The sequence below is a fragment of the Porites lutea genome, chromosome 8, assembly GCF_958299795.1.
Source record: "Porites lutea chromosome 8, jaPorLute2.1, whole genome shotgun sequence".
NCBI classification, from domain to species: Eukaryota; Metazoa; Cnidaria; class Anthozoa; order Scleractinia; family Poritidae; genus Porites; species Porites lutea.
The window spans coordinates 33,081,957-33,105,148 of record NC_133208.1 but is presented as its reverse complement, the minus strand read 5'-3'; the positions used below and the strand labels follow the sequence as shown (position 1 = coordinate 33,105,148).

Below are 23,192 nucleotides of genomic sequence, written 5' to 3'. Positions count from 1 at the left end.
TTATTTACATTAAAAATGAAAAAAAGGTGAAAAAACAGACCGCCCTCTCTAAGTCTTTTTGACCTATATGATCTTAGATTACACTTAATTACTAGTTTGATCATTGTCTTGATTGTGTGAGAGGGATAAAAAGCATTTCTTCCAGGCACCTCAAGCGAAGAAGTTACTGACGACTACTATGACGAAATTGCAAATTCTTGGGGTCTTTGGTTGCCTACTACTCGCTGCTAATGGCGTGCAATCGTATGTCTTGGAAAGGGAAAATGGTATTTTCATTCCTTTATTTTTGCTTGAATTTTCTATCGTTCCTTTTCCTACTGAGCAAGCATTTCTGTTTAACTAGTATGACCCCTAAATAAAAGAAAGTGAATGACAACTTGCTCTTTCTGAAGATGTGCATAGATAAGCGAGGATTTTAGAACAACAACAGAAGAATCACATATTCTTGTCATGTACTTGTTAATATTCGAATTATTACAATGTGCATAGTCAATTCGATGTGAGGCGAGGCAAAATGTGTATAGCCGTTAGACTTGAAATGAAAGCCGGTATATCTGTAAAAGCACGCCTCAAACGATCACGCTGTCGCTTTACACGACTTTATCTTTACCCATGCTTAAAGCAACAAGGTTTGCCCACATGTGTCTGGGACTGGCTCATAATTGTCCAGTTCTTCTATTTTTCAATCTTTTACTTTGAAAATAGCTCGGGAATACAATTGCCTCTTTTATAAATAAAATCTCGTAATACTGAGCTCTAAAACGTGCCTAATACCTGTCGTGACCTCTTTTCCAGAATATGAAACGGCGATGGGACGGATTCTTGCGGTGAACATGGAACACATCAAAAGAAGCATAGCGGAAGAGAGGCGTGGGAATGTGTTTGGGGATTTTGAACAAAACAACGAAAGTAAGAAAATTCAATTCTAATGTATTAAAAACGGGCTTCTAAAACACAAAATAGTTATTTTATTGGGTTATGAAAATCCAATATTCCTAGAGGCACTGATAGACTTGACTATATTAAAGCTTTGCCGGGGACTACACTCGGGACTACGCAGAAGAAATCTACAGCAGGTGGAATGGTGCTGGAGCGGGTCTTGATCTCTTTTCTCAGGGCCTTCCGAAGCTGATTCTGACGCTCTACCACATGGACAGGTTGCCTCCTTTTCCTTGCAAGAATGGGAATTGTTTTTGTACTTGCTTGCCGGCAAGAATGTAAAAGCGGTTAGTTGTGGAATTGCCAGTAGATACGATTTTACTGAGCCATAACATGAAAGCCTCTAAAAATACGTGTACATGCAAGCCTAAAGTAATTTCATTTAGTGTCGTTCTTAGTCTCAGTTCAAACATCCAACTTTTTCATGTTCCGAACCTAATCGCTTCAGTTAAGTACGACATGAAAAGATCAACGTTTGAATCAAAATTAAGTGCGACATATCTAATTTGTGTCGACTTATGAATAAAGATTTCGAATAATCCATATGAGAATCTGGACTGTGGAACGACTTCGTTTCACACGTCGAACTTTCATATCCCGAACCTAATGCATAAATTATTATATTAATAATTTATTTTCACTGGAAAGTATTTAGACCATTTTACATCGTGAAAAGGAATCGAGTCCGACTAACTAAGTTCATTTCAGTATATAAAAAGTTCTACATTTCAACTGGGCCTAAAAAAAAATAACGTGCCATCAATTAACGAGAAATGAGTAGACAAATATTACATGTAGTTCTAAAACATATTTAAAAAGGGTAATACATGAACCTAATGGATACCAAGTAGCATGATTCCTCGACGGAAAAAAAGTTTAAGAGGTAAATATAGCTAAATATACTTGCTTAGTGTTTGTTTTCTTTTTAGCAAAATTCAAATGCTTTTTAAATTTCTAAAAACTGTCTAACTATCCCGTTTTGTTTTCCCTTTAGATAAACATTTGAGTCTGTATCAAGGAGACATCATCCTAGACCAGGAACTTAAGGAAATTCTGCACGGTTCTAATATGTCGAGAAACAAGAGGAATGCTGTCAGAGAAAAGAAACTACTTTGGAAAACAAGAATTATCCCTTACCTTGTGCCCTCTAAAATGGGTAAGACACGCCCTTGATCGAGTTGAAGAGGTAAAAGAGTTTGATGGGAGGGGACAGATGAGGGTTAAGTTATATTATTTGTCCAAGAGATTTGTTTCTGTTGTTTTTTATGCGACAATTGAACAACTTACTTAGGAATTCAAACCACTGAATGCAATCAGCTTATTTTTTCTTGGGTACAATACTTTTCGAAGATATCCTTTAGCTTTGCATGGCGTTTGAAAGATTTATCAAATTTTAGAAGTAGACTGGATATGAATGAGAAAAGATGGAAGCCGGCAACGCCTGTTTTCAAACTCCTTTTTGTATAACCCTCAATCTTGGCCTTATCCAACCCGGCGATGTATAATAGTTGCTGCAAAAATATCAAAAGATCTAACTTTTAATTTTGTTTCCTTCTTTGCTAGATAGGAACTTGTATGCGAAGAGGTATAAAACATTACAAAACTATTAATAGGACTTTAAAATTCTTTATAAGACAAACTATTTTCTAACAAGTATTTACTGCTTTTGTTTACTCTTCAGCGCACATATATACTAACTTATATCAAGCTATTCAAAACTTTGAAGAAAACACCTGTTTAAGATTTGTTCCATATGACGGCACTCAGCCAAACTACATTCTCTTCGATGACGACTACGGGTAGGTAATGGTTCCCTGCGCAAATATATTTTCCTACCTACTTGCTTACTTACTTACTTAATTAGTAAGTAAGTAAGCAAGTAGGTAATACTTTCTTACTTACTTACTTAATTAATTAATTACTTGCTTATTTGCTCACTAAATCAATTACTCAATTGCTCAGTAATGGAAGGGAGAAAATGACCGAAACTAGATGACCGTTTTCGCGAACATAACGGTTATCGGTGTAGCTTTCTTTCTTACCGTTGAATGGCTCTGTTTTATCGTAGGTGTTCTAGCCGAGTTGGGGTCAGGTATGCCGAGTCAGCTTACCAGAAGGTCTCGTTGGCAGATGGCTGCAATAACGTGGGTACCATTATACACGAGCTCATGCATGCCATTGGTAAGTCACAGACGTCATTAACTCCAAATAATTAATTATGTAATTTATGGACACTATATGGGACGTAAAGCGTAACTGATTATTCACTAAGGACATAACAATGGTAATACTAACCATTCTAGTCTTATCGGAAAAGGACGAAACAATCTATGGGTCCATGGGCCTATGGGACCTGACCCTTTATGGGATGTACTTGAATAAACTACTCTCTGGCTGTAACCACCCCTTGGGTTTGAGGAACGGGTGGGGAGGGGTGGGGATGGCACCTCGCACTAACGCGATGTCCATGATTTTCGTTTTTTCTGATCGTGCTTCTCTCCAGTGGTCATATTGGATATGAAATAAGGGCTCTCAATTATATGTGTACGTAACTATACATCTCTATGATTCGAGGTCATCGTGCACCAACATCTGCAGTCAGGCTAAATTGGAAAACGGTGAAGGTGAATTCTTCACTGTTAAATATAACAAAGTCCGACTTCAATACTTGCAGTATAATGACTAAGGTTTTAAACGATAACTCACATGAATTGTAATTCACTCGTCCCCTTGAACTCGTTTACATGAATTTCGGTGGTTAAATGTTTTCTAATGATATCTCCATTCTTTCTTGTTGAATTACTGTTGATGCGTATATACCTCGCATATACAAGTGCATACTGGCTTATCCGTTTCCTATGATATTGCCGTGATTATTGATAAGTATCATGATAAATTATATTTTACAACATTTTTTTTTTCTTCCAAAATAATTATGTAATGAGTAATTAAAGAAGTTTGTTGATATGTTTGTTTTATGGGAATGTACAGAAATGAAGTTAGCGAGTAACTTATTTACATTCCTTTCCTCAAAAGGATTTTTTCATGAACAGTCACGTAAAGATAGAAACAGTTATGTGATGATTAATTGGGACAACATTCTTGAAGGTAAGGGAAATTTACATCTCCAAGATTTTGTAGTTTATATCCTTTGTTATATTTATTGGTATGTCAAGTGAACATTGGTTTTCAGTGCATTTTCCTTAGCCAATAGCTACGTTATTCACGATGTAGGCTGTCAGTTGCGATTTTTTTGTTTTGTGTTAAGGTTAAAGATCGATAAAGATCGGCGAGGATTCATTCCCGGCTTTTCAAGGATAGTTGTCGTAAAGAACAATTTCAACACTAATACTGATTATTTGCGAATAATGCAATTTCTTTTCCATTCTAATTCAATTTTGTTCAACAGGGCTCGCTGATCAGTTCCACAAGTACAGCTGGATAACACTTGATGATCTGGGAAAGCTTTATGACTATCAATCAATAATGCACTATGATCGGAGAGCTTTTACCAAAAATGGCTTGCCAACCATTGAGAAGATTGGTGACGGGGCGTTTGAGTTTGGTCCTGCGAACCAAAGATTGAGTCAAAAAGACATCATTGAAATAAATGCCCTTTACGATTGTATTTCAAGTAAGTTCGGAATACACACATGACCTTGTCGAATTCAAGAGTTGAGATTCTTTCACGCCGTAATTTCTGAAATGTTATACTTTTTGTTACTGAAGTTCCTTGTTCAGGGCAATTTCAGCCTAAATTGTTTAGAATGTATTGGAAAAAACAACAAAATTAAATGAAACAACCCTAACCCATATTAATATAAAGCTCCAACACAGGAGCGGTTGGAGCACTGGAAGATACTGAGTTCAATCCCAACCTTGCCGCTAGCTGGACTTATTTGTTCTCGGTAGACTCGAGTTCATCTCCTCATTCACGCTTGTAACAAGCCAACCGGTTTGCCCTCGGCCAATTAAGATTTTCAACTTTGTGGACCACATTGCATTGGACACTACTGGCACTGGTTTAGCAGTAAATAAATTGTGGTAGCCTTATAAAGTCAGTTTTTTTAATACAGTAGCTGTAGTTTTCCCGGATAGCAATGACGACAATGCTTGTTCAAGCAAAGAAGTGTGCCGAACAACAAGAAAATTTAGTGCTGAGTACTATGATACTATGTGTTATGATGGTCCAGTTATTTCACACTAGCTCACACTATTTACAGAGAGTAACTTAGAAAGAAAAATATAACTAAAATAGATGATTACAAAAATAAAATAATTACAGTACGGGTTATAAAATGAGTGTGTTTCTCAAAGTAGCGACAGCTTTCTCTTAGTTGACCACCACCTTAGTACTTTCGAATAAAACGAAGAAATAACACTAAGCTTTAGTAGAGAATGTTTGTAGAGCGTAGGACTAGTATACAAGGACTAGTGTATTCAAGCCGTTACTTTCCTAGTTTAAAATCTTTATGAACGAAATCATGATGGATACTCCACGTTATCAAAGGCACTCCTATTGCGCAATTGTTAGATAAAGTGAAAAATCTCCGATGATGTCGATGAGAATATTTTAACGACCCTACAGTCGAGCCAAGTCATTTAATATGGTCCTAAATAGTATGGTTCTTATCATTAGAGGTCAAGGGTAATATTATCGAAGATAATAAATTCGAATTCTTTTAATTCAGCGACTCAGTTTGGCTGGTCCTCCTGGACAGATTACACACCATGCGACACAAACTGCAAAAAGACCAGGGAGCGATATTGTTACCACGGCGGCAATCAACTGTCTTGTGGAGGAAACACTAATGGCTATGGAATAGAAAAACAAAGCCTTGAATGCACACAACAAGAATGTTATGGTATGCTGCCATTTTCTCTTTAAGAATAATTATAAGTTGACCATTAAGGAGCTCATTTGCCCCGCCTTCCCACGGGAAACTATGCCAGTCAGGGCACTGGCCCCTAACTATACTGTCTAATAAAAATGGTATAGCGTACGGCTTTTTAGACATGCCATATTTCCTCACCCTCATGAGGTATTTCCGTGTTATATTTCACTATCCAATAAATTTAACTAACAATGAAATATCGGAATAAAAGCGCAAAAATACTTATTGGCCAACATCTAGCTAGCCTTCTTACCGAAAAAGCTTGGTGTTCACAGTTGTACAATCTTTTTACGTTGAATAGAGTACCTGTGATAATGAGATAGATAGAGTAGTAGATGCAATGCAATTTAACGCCGCAGAAAGGACTTATGTATTTGCATTTACAAATGCATGCTGTGAATTCTTCATTTTTTAACCAATAGCAACTAGACATAAAACATGGCAAATTCACTATAATCAATGTTAATAATGTTTTAAATGCAAAGAGGATCATCGCAGTTAAAACTTTTGCAGCTGCAAAAAAGCCTTCCAAGGATGTAGGCTTGTGCAGGGATCGAACTGAACTTACCCAATTGACCACTCCAGAAAACAAGGGGCACCAAACGTCAATTTTCGGAAAATATCTGTTCGGAAGACAATTTGAGATCTAGAACTTTCGGCATATTTTGTAAAATTTCTTGCTTGCCTACCTCTCCTAGGATTTTCGAACATCTAAAAATTAGACAGTATAATTGCCCATTTTTAACGGATTTTTACCCAAAAAAGCTCACCAAGAATTTCTGGCTGAAATTTTCGAAAAGGTAAGTTTTGATCCCTATAATTTCCGGATCTCTAGAGACTTTCAGCTAGGAAATCCGAACAGATGACAAATTTTTAGGGGATAAAAATATGCCTATATCTACCGTTTTAATACTAAAATACGTTTAACAATGCTATGTTTAAGTGGTTTGGAACTACATTCTCGTTGGGTGCCCCTGAGAAAATACCATAACACACCATAATGCTCTTTGTTTCTCACCCCAAAATTTTGCAAAAGCATCGTTTTCAGTTTCTCTTGTGGCCATTTTAACTCCCAAGAGAAACTAAAGTCAATGCTTATGCAAAATTTTGGGGTGACAAACAAAGAGCATTATGGTAGTTAATAGTATTTTCTGGAGTGGTCAATAATTGGTAGCACGCTGCACGTACGAGTACCACAAAGGTCAAGGGTTCAGTCGACCCTACAGAAAATACAATAACTGTCAAATAATGCTCTTTGTTTGTCACCTCAAAATTTTGTATAAGCATTGTCTTCAGTTTCTCTTGGGAGTTGAAATACACTGCAAAACAGTCGGTTTTTTTTTCTCAAAATAGGTAAAGAAATCGATAAAGCATGGCGTAAGAGTCTTACGTGCGCTAAACGCGTGAGCCTCACACGCTCGTAGGGCGTGTGAGCCTCGTTCCAGACCTTTTGTTTGACTGCTGGTGAGTACTTGAATACGCAAAAATACGGACTGTTTTGCAGTCTAGAGTTAAAATGGCCCCAAGAATGACTGAAAATAATGCCTATGCAAAATTTTGGGCTGACAAAGAAAGAGCATTATGGTATGTTATGGTAATTTCTGTAGTGGTCTATTCCCGTACAAAAAAAACAACAACAACAACTTGGCTCCATATTTTTGCAGTTGCTAAAGTTGCTTCCAAAACGTAGCTGCGATGATTTTCTCAATTCGCATCGAAGTCTTTGTTCCTCATTTCTAATTGCGGAAAACTGAAATTGATCAGCCAGCAATCCTTATCTCCAGGTTACTGTTAGGCATGCTTGGCACGTATATAGCCAGCATTCACTTGGACTTCTACTAAGAAAAAAAGGATTGGAATGCATAGAACGCGATCTAATGGCATGTTCGTTTTGCCCTTCTATCGGGTGAACTTACGCAACGCACCAGCGTCTAATATAACCAACCGCGTTTTGACCTTCGACCAGAAGCCTGTAATTCCCCCGCACTCCCTAACCGTTATTGGTTATTATTGGTATTTTATTTTTATAAACTATTATTTCAATTAAATGTTTATTGGAATTCAGCTGTGGACGGTAACTGGGGTCATTGGTCGTACTGGTCGGGCTGTAGTGTCACGTGCTTACAGGGACAAAGAACAAGATCAAGACAGTGTGACAATCCAACCCCTTTGCATGGTGGGAAGACTTGTGAAGGAGCCTCAACCGAGACAGGAGTCTGTGCTATGAAGAGATGTTTCCTTGGTAAGTGTAAAATGTTTTTTTCTAATGAGGACAGACTAGTCAAAATTGTAGCCTGCGTCGCAGACAGTCGAAATCCTTCTGGGTCTTAAGTGACAAGTCCCGCTGCCGCAACTCAGGCTATCAAAACTGCTGCGGTTGTAAAATTTAGTTCTCTAAAAGAGAAATGCTATCACTTTGTCCAAAACATTTTCTTGGGTTCCGGATGAATTTTTTTTTACTTATCTGGTTAAACTGAGTAATATTCGCCGTTTCACGTGATGGTTTTTCCTTAGCTTAAGCAGCTCCTTAGAATCTCGTAACGGGATATCACAATTCTACAAGAACCAACTATAACTAGCAGTAACCCGGGCCAGGAAATGCAGGCGAAGATGTGATTTATGAAAACCGCTTTCATAATTGTGTGAGCACTTTTAGTTCCAGTGTCAACCAAAGGATATCACTGCCGTTCATGAAAACTGGATTGACCAACACAGTAAAGAAGACGCATATTTAATTCAACGATTTTATTCGAAGTTGCTTAGATATACATTGAAACAGTAATGGTACAATGCTTGGAAACGTATAAAAATATAAAAAACTATACACTGTAGTAAAACCTGAATAAACTTAATTTACATCGATTTCTAGACTTTGCTAGCACTCGTGCCTTACCGAAAACTTGTCCCGCACTAAGCTGAGATCAGGATCTACTTTCATTTTCCTGGGTAAATAGATTCCAGGCCGAAAAGGTGAATCGAAAAATCTCCCATTTAGTACAGTTCTTGTGTACCTGAATTACGTGATGTAATGATTGTTGCGTCACTTGCACAGGGTGCATTCACGTAATAACTGTGACATCCGACGGACCTTAAACTCAACACCAGGGCCTTCGCGGCCACATACCCTGCATATTAGTGGGTACAATACGGGTATTCCAAGAATGTGGACAGGTTCGGGAAAAATCTCGCGGCACAGTGAATAGAGTGCCGCTGACCAAAAACAAAATGCTATCACGTGCACCTTGTGATAATGTGTGATAACTTTAGGAGAATAATAGAGAGATGTCGGTCACTCTTAAGACTTAAAAATGGTTAAATCTTAAAACAAAACCTAGAATTGATCATCACCTTAATTTCTACAGTTCATTTTTTAATGGTGTCCGTCTCGGAGACAATTTTCTGTACTGAATTAAGTTTCTTTTACAGTCGACTCTCCCTTAAAGGACTCCTCCAAGGGCCTGTTTACATGGAGGTGAGGTACCCCAGGTGGGTGAGGTAACCCGCTTAGGTGGGGTAACCCGCCTGTCCATATAATCTCTCATTTTCATTTGATCAACGTTACATGATAGGTGGGGTGACACATGTTACCTCACCTACCTAGGGTCCCCCACCTCCATGTAAAAAGGTTCTAATAGACTCTTTGCCTTTCTTTATTCTCTTTATTTGACTCGCTATATAAGACGGACATTACTTTTAGGTGGAACTTTGTCAAGAAATCGACACGATAAAACACAGAACTATTAACTCAGCTGTTCTCAAAGCAAATGACTCATTGTCACGTGCTCATTCAACTGTCAATCAATCAAATTGCGCCTAAAACCGGAAGCGGAGGCACACACTTAGGTGTCTGTCTTACAGGGAGTTGAGACTGTAATTTTTTCTTGTTGCATTTTCATCAAATATCGATCAAACTCGGTCTTTGTACCCAATTCATACCTACAATCATCTTGACAACTGTCTCTCGAATAAATAAATTATAATTAAAAGTAACGCTGACTTGCTGTTTATTATTTTTAAAACCCTTTATTTCCTTCACATTTGGAGATCCTGATGACACGGATTTTGAAAATGGCTTTGGAATGTGGTACAATAGTAACAACGACAAACTGAACTGGCAAAGACACCAAAGCTTCACAAAGACTGTGGATACTGGGCCAAACGCTGATCATACTTTGGGTAAATTTGTACTCTCGACTATAATTTGCGAAAATATTCTCAGTTGATTCTTGCCTTGTTTTACCTATAAGATATGCGCATGTTCGTGACTTTAAACACGCCCAGTGTGTTGTGAGGGTGAATCGTAGACCGTTAAGCATCCAAATAATACGAAGGATCACATTTTGTAATTGTTTCATGATTGACTAGGGTGCTAGGAATCTCAAATTAGGACTTTATCTTTGAAAAAATAAATGTAGAGGCCTGATACTTATTCTGGCGAAATTATATTCATGAGGACACTTAAATTTGTTATGGCCATCAAAAACATTTATTTAAACATTGGAAGTTTCTGGAAATAATAATTTAAACTAAATTTGATTTTATTTTAATTGTAATGACGCAGAAGGTATATTTCGTATTGGGCGGAGTACCAGGCGTCTGTATTAACTAGCTTTTATCTAAAACGGTGTCCACGTGAGATAACTAAGTATCGCTATCATCAAATATATTTTCTCTGTTGCCTTTTGAAGGGAATAGTGCTGGTTACTATCTGTATGTCGAATCGTCGAGTCCTGCACAAGCGGGCGACAACGCCCTGCTAGAGAGTCCATGGCTGAATCCAATAACTGGGGGACAGTGTCTTCAGTTTCATTACAACATGTACGGAAAAACTACGGGTAAACTCATGGTTCACTTCACAGAAAATGGTGGAGCGAAATATCTCCTATTTTACAAAGAAGGAAACCAGGGCATGGGCTGGAAGAACTTTTCCAAGAGTATTAACACCGCTCTTCAGTACAGGGTATGTTATGCTCCGTCTTTTATCTGATCGGGGGTAAGTGCGATTAGGACCCCCAAAACGGGAAAAATTTGCTCGTTGAATCCGGAAGTCTTGGCTTGCAGCTCAACCAATTCGGAATCGTACTTGGACTTGGACGCTTGGAATCCAGAATCCACGTTCCACTGACAAAGACTAGAATCTAGTACCTAGATTCCAGAATCAGCGGTGTGGTGTCCAAAATTAAGGACTGTATTGGAATCCCTTGCATGGGTCGAAACTGGAATCATAGGGTAAAACGGCTAAGACGCTTACGTGTCAATGAACCCCTTTGTTTAATTGCCATCAACAGCTAAATAGTACACTGGTTTTCAGAGGAGCTCTTTCAGCTATAATGTAGATAATCTTCAGTTTAAAAAGTCAAGAATACAATCGATGAAAAAACTGTCGAACCTCTTTTCTTTCAGATTTGCTCGCAAAATCTGCGTTAACTAAAAAGTATGCATCCATTTTTTGCAGCTCACATTTGAAGCCTCCATTGCGAGTAACGGTTACTCCGACATCGCTATTGACGATGTTTATATAGATCCTGGACTTTGCAGTAAGCATATCATGCATGGTTATTTATAAGATGCAGATGTACATAATAGCCTTCACAATGAAGCACTTATTTTTCAGTACTCTTAAGAAAAACGAGAAAATCAGAACGACAAATCGGAAGGTTTGACAAAACATAAGAAGAATATAATTATTGCATCACTTGTTTGACTGGCAGATAGCTGGGTTTTTGGGTTTGAATTATTCAGGGGCACCCAACGAGGATATAGTTCAAAACTACTTAACATAGCATTGTTGAACGTATTTTAGTGTTTAAACGGTAAATATAGGCATATTTTTATCCCCTAAAACCTTTTCATCTGTTCGGATTTCCTAGCTGAAAGTCTAGTGATCCGAAAATTATAGGGATCAAAACTGACCTTTTCGAAAATTTCAGCCAGGAAAAGGCTCCCGAAAATTCTAGGTGGCCTTTTTTAGGGTAAATATCCGTTTAAAATGGGTAATTATACCATTTTGTAGATGTTCGAAAATCCTAGAAGAGGCAGGCAAGCAAGAAATTTTACAACAAATGCTCCGAAAATTCTAGTTCTCAAATCTTCTTCCGAACAGATATTTTCCCGAAAATTGCCGTTGGGTGCCCCTGATTATTGGGTAGTTTAGAAACAACGGGTTCGAAGAATAGACACAATTTTGAGGCATTTTTAGATGACTGCTTTCCTGCTCAATTGTTTCCCATTACTCTTTAGTTATCGAACGTGTCTCTTTCAACTATGATTCTTTAAAAACAAACAAACGAACAAACAACAAAAAGTGACTGGATGCAGTGCTGGCACTGGGCAATCGTTGACAGACATAATTGCGGCCAAATTTTTAGCTATGAAAATTTAGCCTCCCTGAGGACCAGAATTACACTGAATGATCTGTGGCTCCTAAAATTTATTTATTTAATTTTTAATTTTCTACTTCCGGTTGGTAATCGAATTTCGTCAAAATAAAGCGAATTGATGCTTGGTTCATTTGTTTTTCCACAACTCTACTGTCTGAGAGGCATTTTCTGCTTAAATTTTCAATAATTGAATGAAGTCAATTTCAGATCGATGAATGAAGGGTATATAACATCATCTGTTGATTATCATAAATTTAATTTAGTTTTCCCCTTCCCTCTCTTTTTATTCTCTTCCTCTTCGTCGTCATCGTCATCATCCCTTACTCGTTTTAAAGTCGTAAAAGACTATTAAACCTGATGGTAAAGTATACAAACGTTTCCGTATTTTTACTTTTGTGTGAACAAATAGGTTGCAAAGACGATGATTCGAGATGTACGACATGGCAGCAGAGCGGAGCTTGTGATAAAAACTCAGATTTCATGTTGGCTAGCTGCAAACTAAGTTGCAAAGTTTGCGGTAAGTGAATTACCATGTCAATCACGGAAACCAGTAACCTGCATGAACATTTTGGACTCTTTCTATCACGTCAAAAGTTCTTAAAGAATTTGTCCAAAAAGATAAATGGAATTCTAATAGTCCAACTGAAAAGTTTCCGGAAAAATGGTCCACCTCCAAAGCTCCCGAGGCGGTTTTCGGTATCCGTTTCAAATTACGAGTTATGGCTTCATGTAAATACATTTCTGTTTGTTCACCAATTAATTAGAATGCAAGGATATCCATTCCTCTTGTCCCACATGGGCCCAGGATGGAGAGTGTGACAGAAATCCTGCTTATATGCTGGAGAATTGCTGCCAGTCTTGTCGTAAGTTGCCACACCCTATCATAATGCTACTGATTGTTTTTATTTCTTAGATGAGTACCCTAAATCCTCCATTAAGTCCCCTCTTAAAAAAAAAGCCCTCCCTCCTCTCCCCTTACCTTATTATTCTTCACTAATAAATGATAGACTGTATGGATCAATCACGATTGTAAAACTTCATTGGACTGATCGAGCGTGATGGTTTATTTACTTGTTGGAAGGTCAGATTTGTTTTTGATCAATCGGCATAACCTCAAACTTCTAGCTTTTACTTATTTATAAGCTTTCTTCACTTTGTAATCTAAGTCTTTATGGAGAACCGATACAACCATCTAAGAGAGATAATTTCAGCTGGATAGGTTGGATATCACCTATTCTTTTTATTTATTTATTTGTTATTATTTTTTTTTTATCGCCGTTACTTCTTTATACACTCCTTGATAAACTCACCGCCTACTTGCAACACAGTGATCTAACATAAGCAACATAGGTTCTTCTAGGTTCTTTCAATCATGCCGCCAAAAGTTCTGGAAAAAGCTTTGCGGAAAGTGATAATTGGAACTCAATAGTCCAGCGGAAAAATGTTCCATGAGAAAGGGGTGTACTTTGTATACTTTGAACGATTTCCCATTGCTAGTTATCTATTCTCTGTTCCCCGTTCGGCCTTTAACCCTTTGGCTCCTGAGAGCGGTTTTAGGCGCTTTTCTGACGACGAATTTTTCCTGAGCCGAACCTAATACATTGAATTAAGTACACGAAGAGGTCGGCGTCTGAATCAATTAGTGACGCCTGTTTTAATTTGGAACGGCTCACCCGTTCTTTTCGACAGTATCCCAGCCGGGAATTTCGCCTTTCGAGCGACTTTGCAACGACTTTGATTTAGACGCCGAATTTTTCATGCACCGAACCTAATGCATAGGTCCTTATAACGTATTTTGTAAGCAGTTTGACCGAAATGAGCATTTTTCTCCTTCTGAATTTAATAGTTCGGCTGTATTTAAGATCGGCGTCTGAATCAATTCAGCTGGTCTAAATAACTTAGGTCGGCCTTAATTGGAATTAGGTTTGGCTCATGAAAAGTTCGGCGTCTGAACCGGTCCTTAGCGCGCTTCTAAATGAGGTCCCATTACAAAAAAATAAGTATAGGTAATAGCATGATTTGTAGTGATATTTGGCATAAATACCACGGGTGATATTTAGAAATTGTTATACGTAATTTCCCGAGCCGTTAGGCGAGTGAAATTTGAGACAATTTTGAATTATCATGTACATTGAATCATGCTATTATTTGTTTATACTACTACCCACAAAAGGTTTGTAAGCCAATGCTGTAAGCCAATCAAATTGCAGAAATTTCTCATGTAGTAGTGTAAATAAACAAATAGCACTTTTATAAGGTCGTTTATCATATATGACTCACTTTGGATCGATTTTTGTTTGTTTCTAATACAGTGGAAGCTCTCCTCGCGGACACTCAGAGGTGGAAGGCTCTACTTACGGCCACCTTCTTAAAACCCCGTTTTTCTCAACTTCCACCCAAACTCTGGATTTTTACATTACCATAAGCGGTCAGCTCCAGTAACGGACACCTATTTCGCGTCCTGAGGGTGTACACAAGCTACCAGAGCTTCCACTGTAGACACTGTAATGCCTAGTTTCCATACAGTCAGAAAGAGCATACTGAGATCAGGAGCATTCTCAAATTTTGCGATGTTTATTGGGCCTACATTGAAGGAGATACAGCCATTCAAAAAGTACAAAATTTACTACGAAATAGATATAATTATAGACGTTGGGACGGTGTGTCCAGCAATCCATACATCTCATATAAATTTTCAAGCTTATGAATAGCTGCAACTTTTTCAATATTTTTCCATATTTATTCCGATCGGCACCAATGGGCTTTCTGACTTTGTGGGTCTCGTGTTGTTTATCCTATTTTATTATATAGACACGAGTGTTTTACTGGAAAATATATCACTCGTAAAATTCATAGAAACTACATCCGGGACCCGAGTGCTTTATTTTCCATAATCTCACACGTGCGTTTTTCGATGACGTAATATTTTCTTTTGGTAATTTCCCTCTATTATTTTGTCTATATGATAAAAAGAACATTACACGACGGCTCGGTAGCAAAAACAATATTTTACTCACTCGCTGCGCTCGTTCGTAAAATATTGTTTTGCCACTCGAAAATAAAATTTATATCTTCACGTCACCGTGTAATATCCTCTATATAAACCGACACGTACCCAGCCCCTCTCGGTTTGAAACTATGCAATAGAGTGGTATTTTTTTACTTAATAAATCAGGTTGCAGGGATCTCCATTCCTCGTGCGCCACATGGGTACAGAATGGCGAGTGTGAAAAAAATCCTGCTTATATGCTGGAGAATTGCTGCCGATCTTGTAAGTTCTACTGTGTTTCTCAGCCCTACAATAGCTAGTCAATAGCTGAGTATTTAAGTTTTCACACTAAAGACGGATTATCTTTATCTATCCGAGACGGATAATTCATCTTCAAAATCCGTCACTGAAAGTTGACGGGAAAACAGATGGATAAAGTCATGTAGATTCTTTATCCGAAATTAAGACCGTTCCATTTTCAAATATTAGACGTATCGATCTGTACTGACGCGAATTATCCAAAGGATAACCCGCAGACGGTTAATCCATCTCTAGAATGAAAATGGCCAATTTGGGTTTGATCGATAAGATATTGTCCAATAATTTGATATTCTAAAAATTTAAACTCACAAACTACTTACAAGTGTGTTTAACTGATCATGATATGACGAAATAACTTCCTCAAAACAATAAAACAAGCCCACTGGCAATTCAACAAGCAATATAACGATTTGAATGAAAAATGAAGAAGAGACACTAAAAGAAATCATCACGTGAAAATCGCTCATGTAACAGTGGAAATTTTGATTTAGTTTTCTAAATACTTTATAGGCTGTAAAAACAAGGGCAAGAACGAAGACTGCAATACATGGGCGTCAGCGGGCTACTGCTCAACGAATTCTGTCTATTTTGACTATATGTACGTGAACTGCAAGAAAGGCTGCGGTTTCTGCTAGACCAGCTCTATAGCATGCGCACGCACGTAGCTTGCTTTATTGATGGGCTCATAATCTTTTCACAGAATAGCTTTAAATGTTCAGCGAGACGAATTACTGTTCTTTGTTGTGGGTTTGTATAAGTGTTTAGTTATATTTATGAGAAATTATGAAATGAATAAAGGCATACAGAAAAATCACGCCTGACTTGATCGATGGTCTTTTTGTTAAAAGTAATCAATTTTTTACGTTAATTTTGGGTTAAAATATATTCATTCATTATTTATTTTTTTTTTTTTCCGGGGTTGCGGCCGGGGGTATAATAATGTTCGGAAAAGCGTTTGAAACAAAGGGAAATAAAATTTACACTGAATAACAACATATATTTCTCCGCTAATTTTTTTTAGAATTTACAAATAACGGCGATTTAAAATACTGTCATTACCGGAAAATAATTTATGACGGTTTGAAAAGAACATCTCTTCCAAGTCACGTTTTTAATTAGTCCTGAAGGGGAAGAATAATCGGCCCACTGAAGATAACTAGATAACTCTGAGTTGTCGTGGTAATCATAGTGTGACGGTGCTTAAAAACCGACATATTACATATTCAACAATGTATTTGATGTCAGTTTAATTAAAAGCCTTTAAAGTCCAAAAGAGGTAATGAGGAAAAAGACATTAACAAAGGTATGTTTAAATATCTAGATCTTAACACTAGAGAAAGGTCACGCTTTATAGAAAATTTCCAAATATCACAAATGCATGTTCAACGTCACCGTAAGACCTCAATTTTCTCTCAGCCGGTTGACTGCTGATTAGTAATGTTCAAGCCCCACTGAATGATGTACCCCCATGTTAAGTAAAAAAGCGCCTCAGACGAGAACCTGCTAAGCAGATGAAACACGTGAAGAACTTGGATCAACCAAGCTTTATGCCAGCAAAGTAACAATTATTATAGCTGTTGTCTTACTTGGTATAATTAAATAACGGCGTCTCAATAGCATCGTTGTATGTTAGATTGCCACGAAACTTTTGCATTAATATGTTTGACTTAAATACTTAATACATCATAAATCAGAGAGCGAACAATGACTTTGCTAAAGAATCAAGGAGAGGGGAAGGAGTCAAACAGGCTGATCATTTCTAGCTAGAAGAGCACGTTGTTGGTTTTATATATTTCATTTTAGATATTGAACTTGTGCCTATTGATTGTGACCAAGCAACATGTACAGACTTACTATACTTTTCATTGCCGGGGCATTCCTTGGACTGATTTGTAAAAGCCATCCTAAAGGTAAGAAAAAGTTATCGATTATTCTGTTTACCGTGGCCGCTTTCGCCCCAGGACGCAAACGTTATTTTCCCCTTCATTTTCACTTACTCACAAATCCACGTGCCATGAAACTCTGTTCTAAAGTGGTAACAAATGAAACTATTTTATGCAACTTCTAGATGACCCATGCAGCTTTTCTCCTTTATGTAAGAATGGCGGGAAATGTTTCCACGATGGCGAAGATTACAGCTGTCAATGCCTTGAAGGATTTGTTGGAAAAAACTGTCAGTTCAGTAAGTTACCTTGCAAAGTAGGGCTTAAGTAATCATCATCATCTTTGTCAGTTACAAATATATTTGCTGGTTTTTTAGAATGCATTGATTCAAATCCTAAACAGTGTCGTTTGTGGGCGGCAAGGAACGAGTGCAAGAAAAATCCGAAGTACATGAATTCAAACTGCACAAAGAGTTGCCTATGCGGTGAGCAACTTATAATTTATATTATAATTATTATAATTTATATTTATATTATTATTATATTATAATTTATATTCTAGCATTTAAGCCACCTCTTTTCTACTGCTACTCTTCATCCGAAAAAAGACTACATTTGTTGTCTCCTAAACAGGGGTGTAGCGTGAGATTTTGAAGGAATGCTCCCTCAGAAAGTTTTTAAATTCAGGGTCTCGAAAATGCCACTTCCAGCGTTTTCCACGCGACATTTTCAGTAATAAGTATACGAAGGAAAATGCAGCAGCTAGTTGTTTATTTTACAAATCTCTGTCTAGTGTTATAGAATTATAATAACAGGATAAAGGAAATACTAACACAAAAACAACAATATAATCCGAAAATTTATCGGTCATCCCTATTTAATGATAAAAATGTCCTTAGAAAACGGGGAGCATGCGCTTATATGGACACTACGCTCCTGCTAAATAGACCCCTCCAACAAAACGCCTTAAAATTAGTAGAGATTCCAATTAAAACTAGTAGAGATCTTGAAAACTACCGAAGATAAATCTCCATAAAGTCGCCGCAATTTACAGACGTTCTTACTTATGGCGGGGGAGACGTTTGATGGCTCGACGTTTGTGCCCCCCTCCTCATATGTAAAATTTCGCGAATTTGTGGCATGGAGCAATACCTTCGCACGCTATAAGCTTGGTCGGTCGGAGGTTAACAAATCTTTGGACCTCCAGATATCTTCTTCAGTGGGTTATTTTAAGAAGATAAATGCTTTTCTAGTTTGCACCATGTGCTGTCATGAAACTATTCACGATGAATGGACTGGTATTAAGATAAAAGCGTGGTTGGGAAGTTAGAGTGAATATGGCTTAGAGCGCGGTTTTGCTAAACACTGGCTAAATTCTATTTATAATAAATAATTTTTAATAAGGTGCTCTTTCCAACAGTGTAAATGAATATTGGGTATCTGGTCTTTATCAAAACTTAAAGGGAATCTATTAAGGAGCGACACTACCCTCATTAATTCAGAGAAAAAAAATATGATTAAACAAAATGTCTAATAGCCCCTCATGGACAAACCACGTCATTGTTAGGCGTCAAGCGGTCGAAAACAGTTGTGATCAATAAAAAAGTGACTGAATACTCGGTCAGGGATACAAACGATAAAACTAGTATGCCATCACGTTCAAACAGTGACAAATAATGTTTTTATCATATGACTTCTTGTTTTTTTGTGTGTGTGCTTTATTAGAATGTAGCGACTACGATGTTCGTCAATGTCCTGAATGGGCAAAGGATGGAGAATGTGAAAGGAATAAAGATTACATGGAACCTTTCTGCAGAAGAAGCTGTGGCCTTTGTTGAGGGGCATTACCTTTTTTTCTTTACCTTAAGTATTATTTTATGGAAATTAAATAAAATGTCCACAGGAAACAGTCAAAATGCTAAGCAACGTCTTATTATCCTTTGTACAACCAAAAGCTTGACAATTATAGATTTGACATGCGCAATTGACTTTACTCCTTCACCTCACAAAAAAAAAAGAAAGAAAAAAAAAAAAAAACAGCCAGAGAAAGCTTTGCAAACCCGTTACTTCGTCTTAGGTTTACATATTAACTGTCTCTCTAGTTCTCCCAATACGTTTTCTATTGCTGTAAAGATAGCCCGTTATCTCGTCTACAAGATGTCGTTAGTGCTGTGTGATTGATATACAGGTGAGGTTGCAGGGAGTCCACTATATTGTTCCATAATGTTACCCCCAAACTGATTTAAAGTTTAACTCAGAAAATACACTTTTTAACAACGTTAACCTATCATGGAAAAGAAGGATGCTTTAATACATCATTCTGTTGTTTTACAACTACTTCTGGTTTTCATTTTTTCTCTACTCTTCTGTAGGTTTGTCACAAGGGATCATTCACGTCATATCCTAAATACTTCCATCAAATTGCACTTGAATATTCTAAGAGGTTCAATGAGGCAAGCATAAGCTAGATAGTCAGCACTTTTGACAACTCTTTTTGCACTGTTCCTCCATAAATTGTTTGTTCTTGTCGCATTCCCCTAACTTTGCCCACACTCCACATTTGAAATGGTTATCTCCACAGGCTTAAAAAGTGAAAAAAAAGTGTATAAATACAAAATAAAAATAAAATTTGTAGAAATTTGCCCTTGAGATCTGTGCTCTGAAAGTGTTTGTACCATTGGAGGTTTAGAAGAATATCAAATAGACCTTATCCGCTCAAAAGTGCATATTACCAATGGTAGATCGTGTAACCATTTAAAGGGATTTGATTCTTAGTTTTGTTGGAAGAATACACAGTAATACTGCATGTGCACATGATCAAAATATATAGGCAACAAAACGACGGAGAGAGTAAAGGGTAGATCGTGTAACCAATTAAAGGGATTTGATTCTTAGTTTTGTTGAAAGAATACATAGTGATACTGCATGTGCACATGATCAAAATATATAGGCAACAAAACGACGGAGAGAGTAAAGTCTGTTTCACTATCATTTATCTGCAGTTCAACTCAAGAAAAAAATCGATTAATTTTTCGTTACTTTTTGATCAAACAAAATAGTATTAAGTCAGCAAAGTAAAACAAGTAAAGGAAATTGACAACTAAAACAACAAATTCATTCGTTGGGAGGTTAAATGAACAGTTCCTTAGATAAGAGAAGGGCCCGGCCTCAAATACTTTGTTTGGCCTTTAGGGCTTCAGTTTGGCCTAAAAATGAGGTTAGGGCCTCAACCCTCACCCTAGATACGCTACTGGGTCTCTGCTACTCACCACAGACATGGCAACTTCTAAGACAGTGGTCGAACATCCACTTCTTGTTTTTTAAGCACTGTTGCTTCTGAGCCCACTCTGGGCACCTTGGATTCTTATCCTGGCAGACTTTTAAGATAAAACAGTTTGGTTTAGAATTTACTGGGCAGGCGTAGACAAAGGTAACCGTAACTCACGATTGTTGAATTTATCTTGTTGTTCATTTTTAATTCTTACTTCCCTGAAAAAATATTATCGTAGAGATAGCCAGAGAGCTAGCCTGCATGTATTTGCTTTTACAAGATTTCGATCGATGCGACCTAAAAGACAAACACGATGATTTTAAAAGAAAAATGATGAGATAGTTTTTAATTCTAAAATATGACATGTCCATAGACTGCTGCAAAAGTGAACGACTATATTTTCAAATTTGAAAATCGATGAATGAATTGATAAGGATTTCAGTCTTTTATTTCGTTACGTTTTTAAGAAATAAAGCTTTCATTACAAAGGGAGTCTTACCACATTTGCCACAGCTCAAAGCACAGTTTTTGGCCATATACAATGGATTCTTTGAACAGTATCCCAGCTTAGCCCAAGCTGGACATTGAGTCTCGTCGTTATCCTTACAAATGGTTGGTGCGGTGTCACCTTGTAAGGAACGATTCTAATTAGTAAGTTGAATGAATTCCTCATACTCTCACCTGTGCGAAAATAGTGCTAGATCAGTGACTCATTCGTTCTTGTCCTGCAAAGCTTTGTTACCACTGATTCATACTTGTCCCGGCTTATTCAATAATGTTAGCAACGATTGACAGATCATAGATGACGGGTAAAGTTGAATATTGTTTGGGCTTCTACTTTTTTCAAATTTATCTTTAGCTAATTTGGGCTGTCCATGAAACACGCCGTGTTAGCGTGCTAGGTCAATCCAGTTCCTTCAACCTTGAACTTCACACATGCCTTATGTTTAGATTTATCCATGGCCAAAAGCGACGCTCTCCTGGGAACTTTTATGAAATATCTTTCTGAAGTAAAGTTTTCTGAGCCAATACCATAACTGGTCAGTGGAGAACTTAAAAAAAAAACATGTCACCTCAATGAGTTGTACACCCTAGTCTGCGATACAGTAACGTGGCACTGGTCTGCGGATACCTTTTTTTGACAGTTGTCCGTTGATCATTACATGGAAGCCCAACATTGCTAGTACTTAAGACATTTTACATCCGCTAACATGAAGGGGCGGAGGTACGTACGGACGATTCTGTCAGAAAATAGCCAGTGGAGGAGACTGGTTATGAAAGCCGGCAACTTCATCAAAGTTGACGACTACGGTGCTGTATTGTTTATGTTGTATATGATTATGTGACGAGTGTATATCTGTGTGTTTGTGTGTATACTTAACCATTATTCTTTGAAATCGAGGTGAATAGTGGCCAAATATTTACCGAGCCGCGAAAGCGGCGAGGTAAATATTCCCAAAGCCACTATTTACCGAGATTGAAAAGAATAATTGTTTTAATATATACAAACGAAGTGATCTCAACAAAATCACAGAGGAAACCATTAAAAAGTACGATTTGATTGACAGATCAAATCACGCGTAAGTTTAAAAATAGATCTTTGCAGAATTTTCAAACATGGCAATTCACAAGTTTATCATTTCGCAAACAACAGCGTAATGGCTTAAATGGAACCGCTAAAAGTTTGAACTGTTTCCTTACCTAAGAAGAAAAGTGGAGCTTTTTTGTTTTGTGTTGACTCGCCAAGTTTATAGCCAAAAGGGTTTGTTGTATCGTTCTTCGCATGAAGTGCTGACAAAAAGGCGGCTCGGTTGCTCGAGGTAAGACGTCGTCTTCCTGTATCATTCTTTTTCCTGTTTACTTGAAACGTAGAATTTCTGCAAACATTTCCTTTTATATTCGCTTGTCATGAATAAACTTCGATTTTTGAGCCAAAATTTTCGCTGAGTTCACGAAACGGCTTCTTCTACGCGAATACACGGGCGTGGTAAACCATCCATCGAGCACAAAACTCAGCTACAGTAAATTGAAAAACGCCGTATTGAATCCTTCCAAGTCTTTTCTTGCCTTAAAAAAGTCAGCCCTAGGATTTTGTCGACTTTTAAAAGATCGTTCTCTAAAAAAATGGGAAAAACACCGAGCTCACACATTATCCACTCGCTAGGAGGTGAATATTGTTGAATAGTCCGAGATAGCGAACCAATCAGATTGCTTAAATCACCAAGATCACTGAGTGTGTATATACTAAAGTCTGATATGCTGCCATATTGTACCCCGCACAATAAACTTATTTAAATTATCTTACCGAATCTGGCTTCTTGGCATTTTTAACTTATTAGTTATTTCAGGAAGTCGGTTCTTCTTTTAGTTAATTGATTAATTTAACAACTTGTAAATAACTATAATATTCTGCTTTGGGTACAATAAAATTTGTTGTTGTTGTTGTTGTTCTCAGTTAACATGTTAGCTTATGTCAATGGTATCTTATTGTTACTGAGAAGTATATAAGGAAGA

General features: G+C 37.4%; 2 protein-coding genes across 2 annotated transcripts in view; one reads left to right on the top strand and one right to left on the bottom strand.

Moving 5' to 3' along the window:
• The first annotated feature begins 799 nt into the window (after positions 1-799).
• Positions 800-19,575, top strand: LOC140945596 (uncharacterized). Its single transcript, XM_073394609.1, has 17 exons — positions 800-909; positions 1,934-2,095; positions 2,621-2,738; positions 3,008-3,120; positions 3,976-4,047; positions 4,349-4,573; positions 5,631-5,804; positions 7,900-8,076; positions 9,879-10,010; positions 10,523-10,794; positions 11,290-11,371; positions 12,624-12,731; positions 12,979-13,077; positions 15,390-15,485; positions 17,578-17,706; positions 17,785-17,892; positions 19,133-19,575. The coding sequence occupies exons 1-17, from the start codon at positions 810-812 to the stop codon at positions 19,243-19,245; spliced, it is 2,280 nt and encodes a 759-aa protein (XP_073250710.1). The 5' UTR covers positions 800-809; the 3' UTR covers positions 19,246-19,575.
• A 119-nt stretch (positions 19,576-19,694) lies between these two features.
• Positions 19,695-23,192, bottom strand: part of LOC140946045 (uncharacterized) — a 30,735-nt gene continuing 27,237 nt past the window's right edge. The window contains exons 17-19 of the mRNA XM_073395113.1: positions 21,178-21,306; positions 20,677-20,784; positions 19,695-19,989 (exon numbers count right to left, since the gene is read on the bottom strand). Coding sequence (XP_073251214.1) covers positions 19,880-19,989; positions 20,677-20,784; positions 21,178-21,306 — 347 coding nt within the window. The 3' untranslated portion in view covers positions 19,695-19,879. The remainder of the gene's footprint in view (positions 19,990-20,676; positions 20,785-21,177; positions 21,307-23,192) is intronic.